Source organism: Babylonia areolata, chromosome 24, assembly GCF_041734735.1.
Source record: "Babylonia areolata isolate BAREFJ2019XMU chromosome 24, ASM4173473v1, whole genome shotgun sequence".
In the NCBI taxonomy this organism is placed as follows: domain Eukaryota; kingdom Metazoa; phylum Mollusca; class Gastropoda; order Neogastropoda; family Buccinidae; genus Babylonia; species Babylonia areolata.
This window is the reverse complement of record NC_134899.1, coordinates 19,056,527-19,078,938: the sequence shown is the minus strand read 5'-3', so window position 1 is coordinate 19,078,938 and position 22,412 is coordinate 19,056,527. Positions and strand designations below refer to the sequence as shown.

General features: G+C 44.1%; 1 protein-coding gene and 1 long non-coding RNA gene across 5 annotated transcripts in view; one reads left to right on the top strand and one right to left on the bottom strand.

The window, feature by feature from the left end:
* Positions 1-11,619, bottom strand: part of LOC143299112 (uncharacterized) — a 54,145-nt gene extending 42,526 nt beyond the window's left edge. The window contains exons 1-3 of one of the 4 annotated variants that reach the window (XM_076612242.1): positions 11,496-11,619; positions 6,338-6,510; positions 887-1,201 (exon numbers count right to left, since the gene is read on the bottom strand). In XM_076612242.1, coding sequence (XP_076468357.1) covers positions 887-1,101 — 215 coding nt within the window. In that variant the 5' untranslated portion in view covers positions 1,102-1,201; positions 6,338-6,510; positions 11,496-11,619. Of the gene's footprint in view, positions 1-886; positions 1,202-6,337; positions 6,530-11,495 lie in introns of those variants that run through there. The other 3 variants (XM_076612243.1, XM_076612244.1, XM_076612245.1) reach the window with 3 other exon arrangements.
* Positions 11,620-15,305: 3,686 nt separating this feature from the next.
* LOC143299222 (uncharacterized) overlaps positions 15,306-22,412 on the top strand; it is a 9,360-nt gene continuing 2,253 nt past the window's right edge. Inside the window, exons 1-2 of the long non-coding RNA XR_013057496.1 lie at positions 15,306-15,372; positions 15,732-15,801. This is a non-coding gene — a long non-coding RNA (uncharacterized LOC143299222). The remainder of the gene's footprint in view (positions 15,373-15,731; positions 15,802-22,412) is intronic.

The window sequence follows — 22,412 nt, the reverse complement described above, 5'->3', positions numbered from 1 at the left end:
GGTCAATGTCACAGCACAAAGGACAGTGTCACAGCAGGAAGGTCAATGTCACAGCAGGAGGGACAATGTCACAGCAGGAAGGTCAATGTCACAGCAGAAAGGACAGTGTCACAGCAGGAAGGTCAATGTCACAGCAGGAAGGACAGTGTCACAGCAGGAATAACTTGTTTGTCATGTGGGACGTCACTAAACAGCGACAACTGAGGGGCTCCTTCTTAGTGCCAGACAAAGAACAAGATTATTGAGACAAGTTAAATCATAATTGATAAGCTGCCTGGGTGTGAGTGAGTGTTTGACAACAAAATTCAACTCCAGAGATCGCCCGGGAGGGATCCTGTATAATGTCCCATCAAGCATGCTGGTGATTGTTAAAGTATCAATTTTCATCTTTGAATCTTTGAGAAAGAAGGCGGATAGGGGCGTGTATGGTTAGTTCGTGAGGGGTGGGGGTAGGGGTGGGGGTGGGGTACATGATTGAGGAACTGTGGAACTATTACCCATCCACCCCCCAACCAACAGAATCGCTGTCCACTCACCCATCCACCCCCAACCAACAGACTCGCTGTCTACTCACCCATCCACCCCAAACCAAACAGACTCGCTGTCTACTCACCCATCCACCCCAAACCAAACAGACTCGCTGTCTACTCACCCATCCACCCCCAACCAAACAGACTCGCTGTCTACTCACCCATCCACCCCAAACCAAACAGACGCTGTCTACTCACCCATCCACCCCAAACCAAACAGACTCGCTGTCTACTCACCCATCCACCCCCAAACCAAACAGACTCGCTGTCTACTCACCCATCCACCCCCAAACCAAACAGACTAGCTGTTCACTCACCCATCCACCCCAAACCAAACAGACTTGCTGTCCACTCACCCACGCTGCTGGGAGGCAGACGTTGCCGGCTTCAGCTGCACAGGGCAGGACCTTGCTGAAGAGGAGGAGTCGTTGAGCGTTTGGGGGATGATGGGCATCCCCTCCCCCTTCTCCTGCCCCCCTCCACCACTGCTGCCCTCCCCCCATGCGCTGCGGCAGCTGAGGGCCAGAAGGAGGAGGAGGAGGGTGACGCACAGTGCTGTGTTGCTGTTCATGCTGGGGGCAGGTCGTCTGCGGATCCAGCAGGTGTGGAACCCCAAGTCTGTTCGTCTGTCTTGTACAGCTGAGGGTCGGCTGAGACCGTCCTCTGGGTGACTTCCACAACACACACACACACACACACACACACACACACACACACACACACACACACACACACACACACACACACACACAATTCAGAGAACGAACAAACTTGGTGCGTCTTTGCTCTCTCTGGAAAGATTAATCAACATTTCATTGGTAACAGATTGAAGGAGCTTCAGCTTCAGTTTCAGTTTCAAGGAGGTCAGTGCTAAGACTTGCGAACTGACCCATATACATGACATTACATCTGCTAAAAAAAAAAAAAAAAAAAAAAAGTTCAAACTCTGTAGTAAACAGAAATGGATTCTTAAACGGTCTTGAAAAAGGCTATTACCTTGAATTATGAATAAATAATGTTTACCGAACTGATGTAGACAATGCACGTATCAATACGCATAAATCAAAAGAGATGGAATAAAACTTCGATAAAAAGAATCCCAGAGCTAAAGAAAAAAAAAAAAAAAAGGGGGGGGGGGGGGGGAGGGGGTGGCTTCACTTCACTCTCATCATTGCCACACACCAGCCCCAACACGACGCTTTTTTTTGCTTTTTTTTTCATACCTGCTAAAAACAAAACAAAACAAAACAGGGTAAAGAAATTACTTTATCTCGCGAACAGAAAGGTCGACGTACACGCACGCACACTTGCCATCAAGCCTCTGTTTTTTTTTTCCCCCTTTATATTCATGTGCTTTTATGTGAAAAACATAAATCTTTCAACTCTTTTTATCCAGTCCCTTACTGACTGTTAAGCTTTCACCCCTTCTGCCCTTTACTTTGAGACCCCCCCCCCCCCCACCCCCACCCCTCTCCCTATCCCCCTAAATCCGCCCTCACTTTAAAAACAAACAAGTCATTAATATTAACAGGCAATTTTTTCCACCTCCGCTGTCTGTCGCAAGGACTGAGCATTATGTAGGTCAAACTGAGGACCGGTACACCCGTCCCTTTTGATGATTTTGCGTGAATCATTTGCGTGTCATTGGAATTTGAAAAGGGATCTAAAGAAACAAACGCCAGGAGGGAAAAAAAGAAAAAGAAAGATCGAATAAAAGAAAGAAAAGAGAAATGTCAGGGGTTAAAAACTAAAACGAAAGATGGAATGAAGAAAAAAAAACAACTACAACGAATGAACGAACGAACGAACGAACGAATGAACGAACAGAAGAACGAAATCAAACGAAAGAAATAACTGAAGGGAAAAGAAATCAAAGAACGAAGAAAAGAAAGAAACAGAAGAATCAAAGAAAGAAGGAATGAAGGAAAGAGAAAAAGAACGAACGAACAAAACAAAAGAAAGAAAGAAAGAAAGAAACATTCAGAAAGAACTGGTTTGGGCCGCTGTCATGAAATCTACACTCTCGCTCTTTTTCATCCTCTTTTCATATTAAAGAGTATGAAGGCACGAACAGGGAACATAGATGCTGATGGGGGAAGGATAAGTATCTCAGGTTGTAGATTCCGTAGCTTTTTAATGGTCAATGTGAAACAGTGTGATAACTGTATGTGCAGTTTCCACGGAAACGACATAGAAAAAACAAAAGAAAGAAAGAAGGAAAGAGAAAGAAAGAAAGACTCAAATAAGGAATGAAGGACTGAAAGAAAGAAAGAACAAGTGAAAGAAAGTAAAGCAGAAAAAACCCACTATTTTCCAAGCCTTTATATTTCTGAGCTGCAATGAATGAAAGAAAGAACAAAAGAAAGAAAGTGTGAAGTACGAAAAAAATACAACACAATTTTCCAAGCCTCTACAGTTCTGAGCTGTAACGAACGAACGAAAGAAAGAACAAAATAATGAAGAAGAAAAAAGTGAGAAATAATCAAATTTTCTAAGTCTTTGTACTTCAAAGTGTATCACTTAGCCTCCTTCCCTCAACCCTCTCATCTTCTGCTCTTTGCTTTGACTCTCTCACACTCTCTCTGTCTCTCTCTGTCTCTGTCTCTCTCTGTCTCTTTCTCTCTCTCTCTCTCTCTCTGTCTCTCTCTCTCTCTCTAGCACTCTATTCCTACTTATCTGTCAATGAAAATGGATAAGCATTTGAAACATATTACAACCAGGTTCCGATTTGGAATTTCTGACATATTCCTTCATCATTATCGTTATCGACCAGCCAGACTGGTCTTTGGTGACTGAGCCATCTGTGTATATGATGATGTCCTCTTCTTCAAGGTTGGGTTACGCTGCTGGTCAGGCATCTGCTTGGCAGATGTGGTGTAGCGTATATGGTTTTGTCCGAACGCAGTGACGCCTCCTTGAGCTACTGAAACTGAAACTGAAACTATCGTTATCGAAAGTCCAGTGTCTCTGATCTTAGCTGTCCTTTATGCAGACGTGCTGAAGAAACCGAACTTCACTTTGTGTTGTGTTGCCCTGCTTTGAATGACCTTAGACATAAGTGGATTCCACAAAAACATTATAGACACCCTACTTTATTTCGACTTGCCATGCTTATGTCATCAACTAACGAAACTATTATAAAGCAGTTTGCTATTTACTTATATAAGGCTTTTAAGTTTCGCAGTGTATTATGTAGTTAATTATTATTAGTTGTGCATTATCCAATTTGTGGATTATCATTTGCAGCTGATCATTTACTTTTGTAATTTGTAAGGTTTTGATTTTGAATGTTGATTCACTGTACCCCCTTCATGAGGGGCCATGGCCTTTATTGAATAAACTATCCGTATCCGTATCTCTCTCCATCTCTCTCTCTCTCTCTCTCTCTCTCTATATATATATATATATATATATATATATATATATATATATACATATTGATCAACAACAGCAGGCTTTTCATGTCTTTAAAACTTGTATTCTAAAAAAAAAAAAAAAGCAGCAAATTTTCGCTGTAAAAACAGCTTCTTCAGGCAAGAGGTATATATTGTTTTCGTCTGTCTGTCGCAAGGACTGAACGTAATGTACGTCTTGCTGATGACTGGTAAGATACACCAGTCTCCTTTGGTGAACTGCGTGAATCATTTGCGTGTCATGGGACTTTAACAGGAGATCTGAAGAAACAAAAACAAAATTAACAGAAAGGAAGAAAGATGGAATGAAAGAAAGAAAAGACAAAAGGGGAAAAGAGAAATATATGAAAGAAACTTATAACTGTGAGAGAGAGAAAAAAAAAAGAAAAAAAGAAAGAACTGATTAAAATAACGCGAAAGAAAGAAAGTAAGAACGAAAGAAGCAAAGAAAGAAAAAAAGAAAAAGAAAGAAAGAAAAAAAGAACACAACAAAGAAAGAATGAAAGAAAGCAAGAAAGGAAGAACGAAATAAGAAAAGAAAGAAGGTAGGATACTACGAAAGAAAGGAAGGGAGGAAGGAATAAAAAATATATAAAAATCTGGAAAGAAATCTTCTAAGCTGCTGATATGAAATCTGCACTCTTGCTCTTTTCTTCCCGAGGCTCTTCCCAGGACCATAGACATTGATGGGAGAAGGATACGCATCTCAAGTGCTGGTGGACGCCAGTCCCGTAGTCAGTGGAAACAGATGATTGTTTGTGCAGCTTGCACGAAAACGAAATAGAAAGATAGACGGGAAGAAGGAAGCAAGCAATGGATGAAAAAAAAGAAGAAAAAAAAAACGTTTGAAAGAAGAAGAAAAAAAAAACGAACGAAAGTAAGAAAGAAAGAAAGTCAGAGAAAGAAAACAAAGACTGACAACGAAAGAAGGGATAAAGAAAGAAAAAAAGAAGAAAAAAAAGCAACCAAAACAAACAAACAAAACAAAACAAACAAAGAAACAAAAAACAAAAACATGAAACACAGACGCAGCAAATAACCGTTCGTTGACACCGGACGTTGCGAACGGTGGGTAACAACAGAAGACAAGTATCCCCCTCTCCGTGTCTATACCAGGGCCTGTACGCAGAGTAGTGTTTGTTGTACCGACAGTGACTTGACACGTGAAAAACAACAAGATGTTCCGAACATTTTGATCAGGTTTGTGATCAGGCCTGCCTGTCTCCGTGGTTCACTGGTTAGCGAGCTGGTTGGTGACGACTGACGAGGTTCTGGACTGGAAAACCCCCAGGAGGTGTCTCACTAACTTTGAGGAATATGTGTATTTTTTTTTGTTTGTTTGCTGGTGGTCTGAGTGTTAGTCGTTCCGCTCAGACAATAAACCGAGTTCCCAATGCAACATGCATGCACTGGTGTACGTAAAACAACCCACGGCAACAAGAAGTTTCTTGGCGATTTTTTTTTAAAGCAACCTTTATGGGTCAACAAATAAACATGTTATACATGCAGACAGAAATAAAGAAGGGAAAACGTTGGCAACGGGTAGAGGATACACACTCTTTTCGCAGAGTGTGCCCAGAATTTCACTCAAAGAAATCTGTCGTGTTATTGGGGGTTTTTTTGTTGTTTTTTTATACAAAGCTAAAGGCTGGTACAGTGGAAGTCTTTTTTTAAGGTCTGATAGCGTGCTGGGTTTGTGTGTAGGTCAGCCACCTGCTCTTTGTTTTGAAGCAAACGTGGTGTAGGGTATATGGATCAATCTGCACGCTTCTTGAAACTTAAAACTGAAAAAAAAAACCGAACAACACGAAACCCTGTTGTGACTGAAAGAAATACAATATACGTAGTTGTAGTATTTTTGCCAACAAGCGTGATATTTGACAATGTATAATGTCTGCCGGCCATCTAGTTAAAGGAGTTTTTTTTTTTTTGAATGTCAGGGTTTTGAATTGACCATGTATGCTAACGTACATATACATGTGCTCACGCATTGTGTCATTTACACAAGTGCATTTATATACAACGCATAGCATACAAGCAATGAATATACACTGATATCTATCTATGTATCTATCTATGTATCTATCTATCTATCTATCTATCTATCTATCTATCTATCAATCAATCAATCAGTATTTCTATATATCTATTTATCTATCTATCTATCTACACACACACACACACACACACACACACATATATATATATATATATATACGTATATATGTATATATATATATATATATATATATAGAGAGAGAGAGAGAGAGAGAGAGAGAGGTTGATTGATTGACTGATTGATTGATTTATTGATTGAATGAATGATATACATATATACATACTTTCGATGTTCTTGTGCGTCCACAAGTGTGATATATGACAACGTGTACTCACCAGATACGCTGAGGAATGAGTAATTACTTCGCTGCAGGTGATCCTGCAGAAGACCCTGTGTTCTGCAAGTCAGACCCTGTAGAGAAACACAGACACGGCTGTCCCTGTTTTCAGTGCAACGTGACAAATTGAACCTCCGCTTTCTTCTTTTGCTGGGAAGTTTTCCGGTGCACCTGCAGAATAAATTCTGTACGACAGTGCATTAGATGGAACATGGGGACTTTGTTTTGTTTCTTCTTTTTCGTTATTCTTTTTCTTTCTTTCTTTGTCTTTCTTTCTTTCTTTCTATTTTTTCCTCTGTTTTTTTGTGTGTTTTTTTTTCAGTATTTTCAATTGTCTATGCTAATCGCATAGTTGGCATAGAAAGTGTGGGAACAAAATTTACCATGGTTCTTCTTCATCTGTCGCGGTTAGAAATTTAACAGGTGTTTGGACATAAAAAAAATATTTAAAAAATGTATTAGCAAGTCACACGAACCGTAAAGCCAACAACACACACCTGCGGCAGGATAAAGGCATGGACTACATACAGCAGGCATGCAGCTGAATACTTTATACACGTGCAATACCCAAGAGGCTGACGACAGCGACAAGCGCGGACTGTCTCAGACGCGAACTGCTTGCTGCATGCAGTGACTGAAACGCATAGTGTCCCTCACACGCTCAGCGATGCTGGAATTGGTGTTAAGAATGGAGTGGATGAGGGGGGTGGAGGTGGGGGGTTGGTTGATGGGGGCGAAGAATTTGGTGGAGGGGTGCGGGGGGTGTAGGGTGTGTGTGGGGAGAGGAGGGGAGGGGTGCGGGGGTGTGGGGGTTGGGGGGGTTACATGTGGAATAATTCAGGTAAGAAAAAAGCCTAGACCCTTCGATATAATTCTGCATGTTACGAAGAGAGAGAGAGAGAGGGGGGGGGGGTGGGGGGGGGGGATACGGATGCGGATAATTTATTCATGTATAGACCGTTGTCCCTCATGAAGGGGTACATACACATGATCATATAAGAAAAACAACAAGAAATAAGCGGTCATATCATCAAGAACAAGTTTCAGTACTCTAAGACATCACAGACAGACAGACAGACAGAGAAATCCACAGATGTTGTCTTTGAAAGGTATAAATTCCTGAGGGGAAGGGGGGGTAGATAGGGTGGAGAGAGGGTATACAGCTGAACCTTAACAGGATCGGGTTAGGTCACTTGCGTCATGTGTTAACTCTCTCCATACGAACGGCGAAAGAGACGACGTTAACAGCTTTTCACCCCATTTACCATCATCAAAATATTGCAAGCGGAAGGCTCTTACACTGAAGACGTGAATGTTGACAAAGAATACCACAATTCTGATGACGGAAGCTACAGGTTGGGTCATTCAGACACCCACTGGACATCCGAGGGGTCTGTGTAGAGGAGAAGAGAGGACTGGCCGTACTGAGTGAGTTAAACCACTTCACAAGGGGTGTGCGTGTGTGCCTGATTTTGTTGTTGTTGTTTTTTTTTTCTTTCTCTGTTTGTTGTTGTTGTTTTGGGTTTTTCTGTTTTTGTTTTTGTTATTGTTGTTTTTCTTCGGCATGCTTTACTTGTGTTGTCGATGATGTCCTTCAGTGAGAGCTGAAATAGTAAATTATGCGTAGGCAACATTTGTTTTAATGTAATTGAAAAGAATATATATAGGGTCGGTATGGGTACTTTCGAACAGCGTGTAAGTCCGAACGATTCGAATACCGCTCCACTTCGAAGCGTTCCTAACGGTCGCATTTTGCAATTTAACGTCTGCTTCGACCTTTTCCTTATACCTTAATGAATATCCATTTCAAAGAAACAGTCAAACATCAACTATTTCTGACTATTTCCGCGCTATTTCTTCTCTTCGCGCACCACTGCCGACCAAGATTACAAACGTACTCTCAAAATCCTAAAATCAAGGGAAGCAAGTTGTAGGACTTGAACTTTGACACAGTTTGAAATAGTTTTATTTGATCGGATATTTTGAATGCGCATTACCAGTGCTGGGAGATATCCAGAAAGCATGTTGGTGACAGATCAGAACGTCAGTTTTAACAGGAATCTGCAAAATATTGTCGTTTGCAATTAGACTATAGGATATTTTGACGTGAGTCTATTTGCGAACGATGGTGTACAGTTACTGAGCACTCTCAAAACAGTGTGTCTGTGTGCGATGTGGGATGCGTGTGTTTAAACGTCTGTTTGTGTGTTTGTGTGCATGTGTGATCCAAACCAACAATACAACAGTCTAGTGGGATGTTCCAATAATAAGTTATGTACAATGAGTTGAACACCTGCTTCTGTTTTAATTGTCTACATGTACCCAAAGCCATTGTTCGCAGTTACACTTGCCCATTCGCATTTACCCTCTGGTATCCCTTGCTATTTCAAACGTCCACAAAACGTTGAAAAGAATGAGCAGACGAACTTTCCATGGCGCAACCAGTAGGAGAAAGCCTTCAAAAGCAAAAAAGTACGTTTGACTGTCATACGAAATAATTATCTTTACTGTACACACGTTGAGCTTGCTTCGACTGGATCGTTGGCAGTTACCCATACCTACCCTATATCAATGTTTGAAGCATTTTTCTCTTCCTTTTGTTTTTTTTCCCTGTGATGTCTCATTAATGTTATTCCCCTGCAATGAAGATGTATGATAAAGTCAGTTGCGATTGTTTTGGTTATAAACAAAAAATGTTTGTCTGGAAAGAAAAGAGCCTAAAGAGATCAATGAGCATATCCACACGCAACAAATGTAACAACACTAAGGTGTTGTGCGAAGAACTCCCAGTTTGCCGGTATCCGTCTACAGTTTGGATCAATCCCTTTACCACACAGCTGTACCTTGGGACCGATCCCCGAGTGAAATGTAAACAGGTTTTCAGACCTGAGACTTCTGTTAATCGGTTCTAGATCGACACTTGTTTTTGTAAAGGACTTTGTTAATCAGATGATTTTTGCCACGAATCTTGTGCATTTTTGTCAGGAATCTGGTGAGAGTATCTTGACTTAGCAAAAGCGTTGTTATGGATGATGAATGCGGCATCAAGTTTAGTGTTCTGCTCTCTGCACGACTCGTTTGTTTGTTTTTTTTACGAGGGTAACGTGATAATAATGGTGCAATGAAGATCCCCAGTTCTTTAAGACTACACGACAGCACTGTAGTACACGTATACTGTGTCATTATATCCGGCTTCAACCAGGCCCGAGAAATGTAGGTAGGTGCAGTATTGGTCAGAAACATTTTAGCAACACCCGAAACGACGAATCCATGCATGCTGTATCACTTGACTGTGTGGTAGCAGTTTTCTCTCTTTTCGACAAGACAAGACTTGGTGAAGCAAAACAAGGCAAGGGAAAGTAATACAGGACAGGACAAGACAAAACAAGACAAGACAAGACAAGACAAGACAAGTGTATTTCAGGAAACCCGGTGGGGGTTGATCCTAATACAACTCTCAGGAGCCATCCACGAAAAGTCCCACCGTGATAGTTATACCATGGACAGGGTTCCAATCCCTGAACACCCAGTCGTCAGTCGGTGAAACTGGCCACAGCGCCACTGCAGCTGGTGTTACGGATCTTTTTTCTTTTTTTTCTTCCAAATTTTCCCCCTAGTTCGTTTTTAGCACACAGGACTACGCAAACCAAAGTCTGCTATTATGTATCACACAGTTGCCACTATGTCTCAAAGAATCATTCCCATGTCTCGGTATGTCGACATAATAGCACGGTTCTTTTTCTTCTTCAGAAAGGAATATCCTTGTAATACGTATAGAAAAACAATGACTTGCTCTGCTCTGTATATTCTCATCTGTACGTCCAGCACTCCTGTCTGCCTATTGATTTTCCTATGCTCCCATCAGATATCGGGGGGTCCAGCTGAATTCTATTCTCCTACCAAACGCAGAATGGAGAATGATTTATGTGACCAAGTTTTGTTTTGTTAGGGGTCCTCATCTTCATCCAATGGGCCACAGTAAATTTGTATTTGTATTTGTATTTCTTTTTATCACAACAGATTTCTCTGTGTGAAATTCGGGCTGCTCTCCCCAGGGAGAGCGCGTCGTTACACTACAGCGCCACCAATTTATTTTTGTATTTTTCCCTGCGTGCAGTTTTATTTGTTTTTTCCTATCGAAGTGGATTTTTTTTCAAAATTTTACCCGTCTGAGATGGTTAATATTTCCATGAAATGCAAGGAACATAGATATACAAAACAATTTTGTACAATGTAAAGTGATCAGCATGAAGATATTTAGTGGAAGCCACTGATGAATCCCAAGGATAATAGCGTTATTGTGATAAAGATTGGACAATAATAGAATCACTCATTTCCGACTCTTAGATGTGCCAGTCTTTTTTTTGTTCTTCTTCTTCTCCTTCTTCTCTTTTTTTTTTTTTGTCTGAAAACCTAGCAGTTTGTTTCCAGAATAAAGTGTTTTTTTGTTTTTTTTCAGTGCGGCATTTATATGGTGTAGTCGTGATGTTCTCTAGAAAAAAAAATTGTCTGTTTGGTCTCAGTTCACATAATTCTACAATCAAAGACGTAAAATGTAGCCCACACCAAAGTAATTAATGAGAGTGATGGCCTGGAGGTAACGCGTCCGCCACCGATATTTTCTCCCCGTCCACTAGACCTTGAGTGGTGGTCTGGACGCTAGTCATTCGGATAAGTCGATAAACCGAGGCCCCGTGTGCAGCATGCACTTAGCGCACGTAAAAGAACCCACGGCAACAAAAGGGTTCCTCCTGGCAAAATTCTGTTTCAAATCCACTTCGATAGGAAAAACAAAGAAAACTGCACGCAGGAAAACACACACACACACACACACACACACACACACACACACACACACACACACACACACACACACACACACACACACACAAATGGGTGGCGCTGTAGTATAGTGACGCGCTCTCCCTGGGGAGAGCAGACCGAATTTCACACAGAGAAATCTGTTGTGATAAAAAGAAATACAATAAAAAAAAAAAAGATAAAAAAAGAAATGCACACGCCTTTTGCCTCATCCATGTATCATGGACCTGGTCGGTTGATGAGCAAACAGCACCAGAGGCCGAAATGAAAAAAAAAAAGAAAAAAAAACCAAGAAGAAGAAGCATTGCACATTCTCTGGCAACACAGTAACTCACCGGCCCTTCGAGCAATGCAGCCTTCACCGAACCGAGATCCAAGCCCTGGACAACTTGACCTCAATGGGCTGGCTTCTGTCAACAGGTCTTTTCCACTCGACACTACTATATTTCTCACTGCACCACGGACCATCTCACCACTCCCCAGAGACTCTTTACCCCCCTCTCAACTCACTCATACCTCCTCCCCACTCTCCAACTCCCCCATCCCACCCCTACCCCCCTCGTCCCGACTCTCACCTCTACCCCCCACCCCCACCACCCACCACCACCCAAAAGATTAGGAAAAAAATAGGGGAGGTGGAGGATACCAAGAGTAGGGGTCCTTGAATGTTTATTTCCCTCGGGTTGTCTGTGTGTGTGTGTCTGTTCGGTTGGGTGGGCTTGTCTTTACTGTATGTGTGTGTGTGTGTGGAGAGAAGGGAGGTTGGGGGATGGGGAGGGCCTGGGGGAATGGTCTGTCTACACACACACACACACACACACACACACACACACAGATAGACACAGATATAGGTGTGTGTGTGTGTGTGTGTGTGTGTGTGTGTGTGTGTGTGCTACTTTTTTTCTTTTTCTTTTCTTTCATCTTGTTACTCTAGAAATTGATTCAATATGAGCGTGAGTGCAGTGTCAGTGTGTGCGCGCGTGTGCTCTTTGAGAAAACCCATATGGCTTGTGAATAAAAGGGACAGAACTGTGATCGGTTTGCCGATCAAAGGCCCAAATTACCTCCCTTCAGCTGTGATGCATTGGTTGAGAACAAAGTGACAGTGACGAATGCTTTTCAACTAGTACTCGGCTTTTATGATTATACATACATGAGATTCCCTGGTTCTTCACACGAGGACAGTGGTCAGCTATTTTGTTGGTGGTGGTGATGGTGGTGGTTTTTTATTCTTCTCTTTTTTAATCCTTTTTTTTTTTTCAAGCGAGTAACTTGAGTTGGAGGATGGAAATTTTTCATTATCTCTTGTCTCCGTCGGTGTCTGTGTGTCTCTCTGTCGCTGTCTCTATGAGAGGGAGAGAGAGAGAGAGAGAGAGAGAGAGAGAGAGAGAGAGATAGAGAGAGAGAGGGGGGGGAGACAGAGACAGAGACACAGAGACAGACACAGTGAGGGGATGGTGTCCCCCCAAACTCTTTGTCCCTGTACTCTCCGTATCTTCTTCCATCTGTCTGTTTTCGTCTCTTCCTCTGTCCGTCTCTCTGTCTATCCGTGCGTGCGCGTGCGCGAGTGTTAGTGTATCTATATCTATCTGTATATCTGTGTGTGTGTGTGTGTGTGTGTGTGTGTGTGTGTGTGTCTGTGTGTCTGTGTGTGCCTGTGTGTCTCTGTGTGTTCCTGTTTTGTTTTGTCTTTGTGTGCGTTTTTCTTTTTTTAGTATTGAAATTGATTTGACGTGCGCGTGCGCTTACATGTGAGATCGCGCGCTGTGTGTGGAAACGTGTGTGCGAGCGTGCGAGTGAGTTGGAAGGGGAAGAAGTATGGACAGTTTGCCGGTCACTTAAGATCCCAAATTACCTCCCTTGAGTCGTGATGCATTGGATGACCGAGAACAATGTGACAGAGACGAATGAATGCCTTGCACTCAGACGTCTACTCGCTCTTGAAAGTACACACCCATGTGATGTTCCTGACTCAGTCTTCACACCAGAGCTGTGGTCAGCTGATTTTGTTGTGGATTTGTTTGTTTGGCTTTGTTTTATGCTTTTTGTTTGTTTGTTTGTTTGTTTGTTTTTCAATCTTTTTTTTATGCGGTTGCGTGGTTGTGTGTGTGTGTGTGTGTGTGTGCGTTTATGAATGCGTGTGAATGTGTGATTGCCTGTGTGTGTGTGTGTGTGTGTGTGTGTGTGTGTGTGTGTGTGTCAGTGTGTGTGTGTGTGTGTGTGTGTGTGTGTGTGTCTGCATTTCGAGGGGGAAAAAAGCTTTGAGCGATGGTTTCTCACTCCATTCAAGCGCCTGTGTGATGTTTGTAGAATGTCCATAGTGGACGTTGTCTTCATGTGAAACGTTCTAAGCTTATGAACGAAAACTCCGTGTTGTGTTGTATTATATCGTATCGTATCGTATCGTATCGTATTTGTATTTGTATTTCTTTTTATCACAACAGATTTCTCTGTGTGAAATTCAGGCTGCTCAGGAAGAGCGCGTCGCTACATAACAGCGCCACCCATTTTTTTTTTTTTTTCGGCTGCGTGCAGTTTTATTTGTTTTTCCTGTCGAAGTGGATTTTTTTTTTTTTTACAGAATTTTGCTAGGAACAACCCTTTTGTTGCCGTGGGTTCTTTTACGTGCGTTAAGTGCATGCTGCACACGGGACCTCGGTTTATCGTCTATTCCGAATGACTAGCGACCAGACCACAACTCAAGGTCTAGTGGAAGGGTAGAAAATATCGGCGGCTGAGCCGTGATTTGAACCAGCGCGCTCAGATTCTCTCGCTTCCTTGGCGGACGCGTTACCTCTAGACCATCACTCCACTTTGTGTATTGTATTGTATTGTATTGTATTGTAGTATCGTATCGTATCGTATTGTATTGTATTGTATTGTATTGTATTGTATTGTATTACTTTTTGTCAGGACAGCTTTCTCTGCATGAGAGTGTTGCCGGAATAAACCTGATGTGGGCATTGACTGAATTGTGGATCAGTGAATTTTGTCAGTCACGTTCTTTTTTTCTTTTTCTTTCAGTTTTTCGCTTGGTTGGCTGGTTGTTTGTTTTTCTTATTCTTTGATTTTTTTTTTTTAAGTGTTGAAGCCAGCCAGTCTTTGCTGAGTTTTAGGATGAAATTACCATTTATAATTCTGACCGTGTGGTGTTTTATACCATCACCGTATGTGGGGCGGTGGTAATCCACTTCAGTGACTAGGAAGCGGGTGTCCGCACGCATGGGTTCAATTCCCCAACCCGATCAGGATTTTTACACTCTTCCACCTCAATCAACTAGACGTTCGGATATGGTCTGGGTACCAGTCTTTCGAATGAGACGATAAATCTTGGTCCCCTGCAAAACATGTATTTAGCGCGCGTCAGTAAAAATAAATTCCACGGCAGCAAAGAGGTAGTGTCTTTTGGCCTAAATTCTGCAGAAATTTCTTTCTTTGATATTAGAAAAATGCACTAGCAGGTTTGAAAACAGAAGGGAACTGCTGCACTCTCCCGAGAGAAAAACCCACATTTAACACAGAGAAATCTGTTAATCGTATGACCTCCCCCCTCCCCCACATCCCCCACCCCCACGCCCCAGAAAAAGAAAGAAAAAGATACCAGAATACAATACAATGATGCTTTACTTTGAGGGCTTTTAAATTTGACATTGATTTTGATTGGATTAAAGCGTGATCTGCGTTTGTTTGTCAATAAGTACCCACAGTGCATATAAACAGTAAACACAAGTGGTGTTTTCATTCATTCCTTTTTCAGACTGAGAATGTCAGATTTTACAACCGCACACATACGGACAACATCCAGTTAAAGACATTACAAGCGATACTCCCCACCCCCGGCCCCCCCACCCTCTCTCTCTCTCTCTCTCTCTCTCTCTCTCTCCCTCGCCATCGCGGCAGCAGAGTCTGTATCAGTGCCACAAGCGAAAGCCTGAGTGGAGACTCCGTTCATCTCGCTTCTGTTCTGTTCCCTGGCAGCGAGTCTGCAACACCCAAGCACTTCTCCCCACAGTTCCATCACAGTCGGCATCGATTGTGTGTGTGTGTGTGTGTGTGTGTGTGTGTGTGTGTGTGTGTGTGTGAGCGGTGTGTGTGTGGGGGGGGGGGGGGGGGGGGGGGGGGGGCGAGAGAGAGCTCGTTGTGAGAAGCAAGAGGGTGAGAGAAAGGGTCGTAAGTCTGCCTGACTTGGGAAGACTTTGGCGCTGCAGCTCTGTAAGTTTTCTACCCTGACGTTGGCGAATCGTGCGTTTATGTTTGGTCACGGTTTCCTGTCGATATGTGAACGGTAGGAGGGAGGAAACAGAGCGATCTCTCCTCGTTCGTGTCAGGTTGAATAGCGATAGGGGGAGAGAGGCTGGGAATTTCGTTCGAGAGCAGAACGATTTGTTGGGGGGTGTGTGTGTGTGTGTGTGTGTGTGTGTACGTGTGACCGTTTTATCGATGTGCTGGACTGAAATGAGGACGTGTGTGGCGGTGGTGGCAGCAACGGACAAGGCGGTTTCTTTTCTTCTTCGTGTTTTCCATTTGTGAATGGCAGGTTCACTGGGGTTTTTTTTTATAATCATTTTCAGGGGGCGCTGTGTCCGTACACGTGATGGTATCATACTGACCTATATATAGGTCTGTTTCACTCTGTAAAAGGTCAGTTTGTGTGTGTGTGTGTGTGTGTGTGTGTGTGTGTGTGTGTGTGTGTGTGCTTTCATGTGTGTGTTTGTGCTTTCGTGTGTGCGCGCGCGCGCGCGCGCGCGTGTGTGTGTGTGTGTGCCAGGTTTGCTTTCGTGCGTGTATGTGTGCGTGTGTGTGCGCGTGCGTGTGTTTGCTTTCGTGTGCGTGTGTGCGCGCGTGCGTGTGTGCGTGTGTGTGTGTGTGTATGTGTGTAGGAAAGTGGTAAAAAGTGGTCAAAAGGCGTATCTACTCAGTGTGATGTTCTAGGCTGGAGTCAACAGTATCGCCCTTTCTCCCAAGTTTGACTGGAAAATCAACAGAGCGTCTTGTCATCAGGATGTAACGATGAACGGAGGTACCGTGTGCAGCAAGCACTTGGCGCACTGAAAGAAAACATGGCAGTGTGAGTGAAGTGCATGTTGTTCTCTGCGGGCAAATTTCCGTAGAAGAAATCCACTCTGACAGGTACACAAATACATGCATGCACCCAAAGCCTGACAAAGAGCGGGTCTGACATCTGCCTTCCATATGTGGAGTAGCGTATAGGGATTTGTCCGAACGAAGTGACGCTTCCTTGAAATCGACGTGGCAATGTGTGTGTGAGTGTGTGTGTGTGTGTGTGTGTGTGTGTGTGTGTGAGAGAGAGAGAGAGAGAGAGAGAGAGAGACGAAACGAAACGAATTTTTATTTAACTCACTCAGTACGGCCAGTCCTCTCTTCTCCTCTACACAGACCCCTCGGATGTCCAGTGCGTGCCTGAATGACCCAACCTCTAGCTTCCGTCGTCAGAATTGTGGTATTCTTTGTCAACATTCACGTCTTCAGTATGAGCCTTCCGCTTGCAATATTTTAATGATGGTAATTGGGGTGAAACGCAGTTAACGTCGTCTCTTTCGCCGTTCGTATGGAGTGAGTTAACGAGGGTAGTGGAGTAAGCACAGCTGCTTTTTTACATCCAGCCCTCAAAGAGAGAGAGAGAGAGAGAGAGAGAGGTGACTTTGTGTGGTGCTCCAGAGTTGGCGGAATGAGCATGAGTGAATGTCCAGCCGTCTTGAGGACTGTATTTTGGATGTCTGTGCATTTGATTGGTGAGTTCTCTTCTTCACGCCAGTATATAGAAACGCGACTGATAACTGTGGGCTTGTGTATACTTTACTGTCGAGTGCTCATGTTAGCCTGGGACGGTTCTCATTAAGCCACAGGCTCTGCTGTGTAAGTCTGTTGTGTCATGCCTGTCGAGTCGTTCTTATTTAGCCACAGCCTCCGCTGTGTCAAGTCTGTCGTTCTCATTAAGCCACAGGCTGTGTTGTGTCAAGTCTGTCATTCTCATTAAGCCACAGGCTGTGTTGTGTCAAGTCTGTCGTTCTCATTAAGCCACAGGCTCTGCTGTGTCAAGTCTGTCATTCTCATTAAGCCACAGGCTCTGCTGTGTCAAGTCTGTCGTTCTCATTAAACCACAGGCTCTGCTGTGTCAAGTCTGTCGTTCTCATTAAGCCACAGGCTGTGTTGTGTCAAGTCTGTCGTTCTCATTAAGCCACAGGCTGTGTTGTGTCAAGTCTGTCGTTCTCATTAAGCCACAGGCTGTGTTGTGTCACGTCTGTCGTTCTCATTAAGCCACAGGCTGTGTTGTGTCAAGTCTGTCGTTGTCATTGAGCCACAGGCTCTGCTGTGTCAAGTCTGTCGTTCTCATTAAGCCACAGGCTGTGTTGTGTCAAGTCTGTTGTTCTCATTAAGCCACAGGCTCTGCTGTGTCAAGTCTGTCGTTCTCATTAAGCCACAGGCTGTGCTGTGTCAAGTCAGTCGTTCTCATTAAGCCACAGGCTCTGCTGTGTCAAGTCTGTCATTCATTAAGCCACAGGCTCTGCTGTGTCAAGTCTGTCATTCATTAAGCCACAGGCTGTGCTGTGTCAAGTCTGTCGTTCTCATTAAGCCACAGGCTCTGCTGTGTCAAGTCTGTCATTCTCATTAAACCACAGGCTCTGCTGTGTCAAGTCTGTCGTTCTCATTAAACCACAGGCTCTGCTGTGTCAAGTCTGTCGTTCTCATTAAGCCACAGGCTGTGTTGTGTCAAGTCTGTCGTTCTCATTAAGCCACAGGCTGTGTTGTGTCAAGTCTGTCGTTCTCATTAAGCCACAGGCTGTGTTGTGTCAAGTCTGTCGTTCTCATTAAGCCACAGGCTCTGCTGTGTCAAGTCTGTCGTTGTCATTAAGCCACAGGCTCTGCTGTGTCAAGTCTGTCGTTCTCATTAAGCCACAGGCTGTGTTGTGTCAAGTCTGTTGTTCTCATTAAGCCACAGGCTCTGCTGTGTCAAGTCTGTCGTTCTCATTAAGCCACAGGCTGTGCTGTGTCAAGTCAGTCGTTCTCATTAAGCCACAGGCTCTGCTGTGTCAAGTCTGTCATTCATTAAGCCACAGGCTCTGCTGTGTCAAGTCTGTCATTCATTAAGCCACAGGCTGTGCTGTGTCAAGTCTGTCGTTCTCATTAAGCCACAGGCTCTGCTGTGTCAAGTCTGTCGTTCTCATTAAACCACAGGCTGTGTTGTGTCAAGTCTGTCGTTCTCATTAAGCCACAGGCTCTGCTGTGTCAAGTCTGTCGTTCTCATTAAGCCACAGGCTCTGCTGTGTCAAGTCTGTCGTTCTCATTAAGCCACAGGCTGTGTTGTGTCAAGTCTGTCATTCATTAAGCCACAGGCTGTGTTGTGTCAAGTCTGTCATTCATTAAGCCACAGGCTCTGCTGTGTCAAGTCTGTCATTCATTAAGCCACAGGCTCTGCTGTGTCAAGTCTGTCGTTCTCATTAAGCCACAGGCTGTGCTGTGTCAAGTCTGTCGTTCTCATTAAGCCACAGGCTCTGCTGTGTCAAGTCTGTCGTTCTCATTAAACCACAGCCTCTGCTGTGTCAAGTCTGTCGTTCTCATTAAGCCACAGGCTCTGCTGTGTCAAGTCTGTCGTTCTCATTAAGCCACAGGCTCTGCTGTGTCAAGTCTGTCGTTCTCATTAAGCCACAGGCTGTGTTGTGTCAAGTCTGTTGCGTCATGCCTGTCGTTGGACACCACTCTCTGTTGTCGTCCTCAAAACGTTATCAAGTCACGTAGCCTTTTATGGCCCCAGGGATAGTGAATCCACATTTACTGTGTCCAAAAGGGCTCGGCGTGGAAAGGCGGGACCCAGTCCACTCCGTCCACCGCTTTTAACTCACTCAGTACGGCCAGTCCTCTCTTCTCCTCTACACAGACCCCTCGGATGTCCAGTGGGTGTCTGAATGACCCAGCCTTTAGCTTCCGTCGTCAGAATTGTATTCTTTGTCAACATTCACGTCTTCAGTATAAGAGCCTTCCGCTTGCAATATTTTGATGATGGTAATTGGGGTGAAACGCTGTTAACGTCGTCTCTTTCGCCGTTCGTATGGAAAGAGTTAAGCTTTCGCGATGGAAGTCCGAGACCCATTCACACCATAGTAGAGTGTGGAAAGTCGAAGCGTCTTTGCCATTGACACAGCACGGGAACGCGGCCTGGAACTCCGATCACCAGTGATTGAACACGGGATCAGATTTTCAACACCTCACCGATTCTCCCGCGGCGTGTCTGGAGTTGAGTTTGACTGACTTCTGTTAAAACCCGTCCCTTAAGGACGAGTTCTTCAAGGCTTGGGTCTCGTGAAGCGTGTCGTCCGAAACAGATCTGACACGTGCCGGTGATTGCGTGAAAACTCCAGGAGCTGGTCGTTCTTTTTGTTGCACGCATGATTTCCGTGTTTTGCGTTGTTTTCCATTCGGTGGTTCCTCCCTTTCTCCGCCGCCATTGATTTATCAATGCGCTCACCTTCCTCTCTGAATATTTTCACATTGCACCTGTGTGCTTCCACTATTGGAATCAGAAACCCACTTGGCGTTCCCACCAAAACTGCGCCATCTTCGGATTCCGCTGAACCAAGAAGATTGTAGACTGACAACTTTTTTCTGTCCGTGGCAAGAATGCTTATGCTTGATTCTTTGGATCAGACGCTGGTGTTTTTGAGAGTGTGTTCACTTGGTATGTATGTTGATTATTTGGACATGTAATATAATCTGTTACACATGGTTTGTGTATTTCTAAGAAACAGGAAACAAAATGAGTTATACTGCACGGCGGAGGCGACAGAGATGTTCTCAGAAAACAGTCCCATCTCCACACAGAGAAATCTGTGGTATGTCATTAAAAGTGAAGCGTAATGATGTGCTCCGCATTGCAACGCAACGCAACAAAAATTAGTAGTCAGTATCGGAAAGTATTTGTGTGGTGCAAAGTAGATCATCATAATGTATTCTCGTTATGATATTGTTATTTTTGTGACTATGATTATTACTACTATTATTATCATTGTTGTTGTTGTTGTTAGTATTGTCATATATATTCTGTCTGTGAGTAAACGAATCAAGACACAATTTCTTGTAGAACTCATAACGTTCACTGCTACGACCACACTGTTCATAGGGAGAAAAGGCACGTGCCCCTATCTATACTGACTGCACGAACTGTTGCATGCAGAGTCGGTGCACGCTCACTTTGCTGTTATGAGTCGCTGTACTTCTGAGCGCCAGTCACTGAGCACTGGCAGGGTTCAGCTGGCTCAGGCTCCGCTGTGGGTGCACATGTTCCGGAGTGGACTCAGTTACCTGATTGTGTGATGCTTGAGGAGAAGAGACGGGGGGAGGGGGGAGGGGGGGGCATGTGCGTGTGAATCAGCTGCTGTTGGGCTTCCTGTTTGTTGTGAGTGCTCTCAGCCCCTTTCTCACTGCTTAAAAATGTGTGTGTGTGTGTGTGTGTGTGTGTGTGTGTGTGTGTGTGTGTGTTCAGTGTGCGTGTGTGTGTGTGTGCGTGTGTGTGCATGTGTGAGTTTGTGTGTATATGTGCGTGTGTGTGAGTGTGTGTATATGTGCGTGTGTGTGTGTGTGTGTGTGTTCAGTGTGTGTGTGTGTGTGTGTGTGTGTGCGTGCGCGTGTGTGTGTGTGCATGTGTGTATATGTGCGTGTGTGTGAGTGTGTGTGTATGCGTATGTGCGTATGAATGTGTGTGCGTGTGTGCACGTGTGTGTGTGTGTTCAGTGTGTGTGTGAGTTTGTGTGTATATGTGCGTGTGAGTGAGTGTGTGTATATGTGCGTGTGTGTGAGTGTGTGCGTATGAGTGTGTGTGCATGTGTGTGTGTGTGTGTGTGCGCGCGCGCGCCTGAGCCTTAGTGCACAGCGCCAACGCAGTCACCAGACCCCGAAGTTCCACTTTTGAAAGAGCACCACGTTAGAGGTATGAGTGAGTGTGCGAGACAGTTGCTGGGCAGTCAGTTCGTGTCCAGCTTGTCTGGTGACCAGTCACTCACTTTGCATCTCGAGTTATTCTGTTCATGCGAGGTTTTTTTGGTGTTTTGTTGTTGTGGTTGTTGTTGTTGATAGCTTGTAACGGGATCTATTTTATTACCCGTGGTTTTTTTTCCTAATTACGTCTTGCTGTGTTTGCAACAAACATCCCTCGTTAACCTCTGCCCCCCGTTGCACCATACATGCAGTGTTGTAGGAGGCTGCTTGCCCCTGATTGTAATTATGGGTGATGGCAACCACCAGGTGTGTGTCATGCCCTGCCATGCCATGCCATGCCATGCCATGCCATGCCACACTTGACACCAGACACTCTGGTATCTGCTGCAGACACTGCCGCCTCACAAGCACCGTGTCTCGCTTGCGATATGTATGGACTTAGGCAAGACGCTGCTGCTGCATGTAGTGTTCTGCTTATCATCGGTCGTTCGCGTCAGTCGGTGCGGCTGTTTGCTTGTCTGTTTTGTATTTCTTCTTTTATTTCTTCTTTTTTATTTATTTTTTTATATTTGTATTTGTATTTCTTTTTATCACAACAGATTTCTCTGTGTGAAATTCGGGCTGCTCTCCCCAGCGCTACCCTTTTTTTTTTTTGCATTTTTTCCTGCGTGCAGTATTATTTATTTTTCCTATCGAAGTGGATTTTTCTACTGAAATTTGCCAGGAACAACCGTTTTGTTGCCGTGGGTTCTTTTACGTGCGCTAAGTGCATGCTGCACACGGGACCTCGGTTTATCGTCTCATCCGAATGACTAGCGTCCAGACCACCACTCAAGGTCTTGTGGAGTGGGGGGTGGGGAGAAAATATCGGCGACTGAGCCGTGATTCGAACCAGCGCGCTCAGATTCTCTCGCTTCATAGGCGGACGCGTTATCTCTAGACCATCCACATTGTTGTTTAGTTTTAAAACATAGAGAAATAAATTTGAAATTCAGAGTTTCCAAAACGGGTGGGGTGGAGGGGGGTGGGGAGAGAGAGAGAGAGGGGGGGGCACTGAATTTCAATGCACAGTGCGTCTGTGCATGCATTGATTCAAACGCTTATGACACAAGGATTCTTATAATGTTTCAGTTCAGTCACAAAGGTGGAGCGGTGTAACATTGCCAAAACAGAGAAGAAAGGAAACGGAGAAAAAAAAAAGGTCTGGCCAGAGTGTATGTTTGCCGAAGCAACAACAGGGTTAGGGGCGCTAAGGGTTGTGTTTTAGCGATAACAAACTGTGTTTCCTTTGAACAACAAAG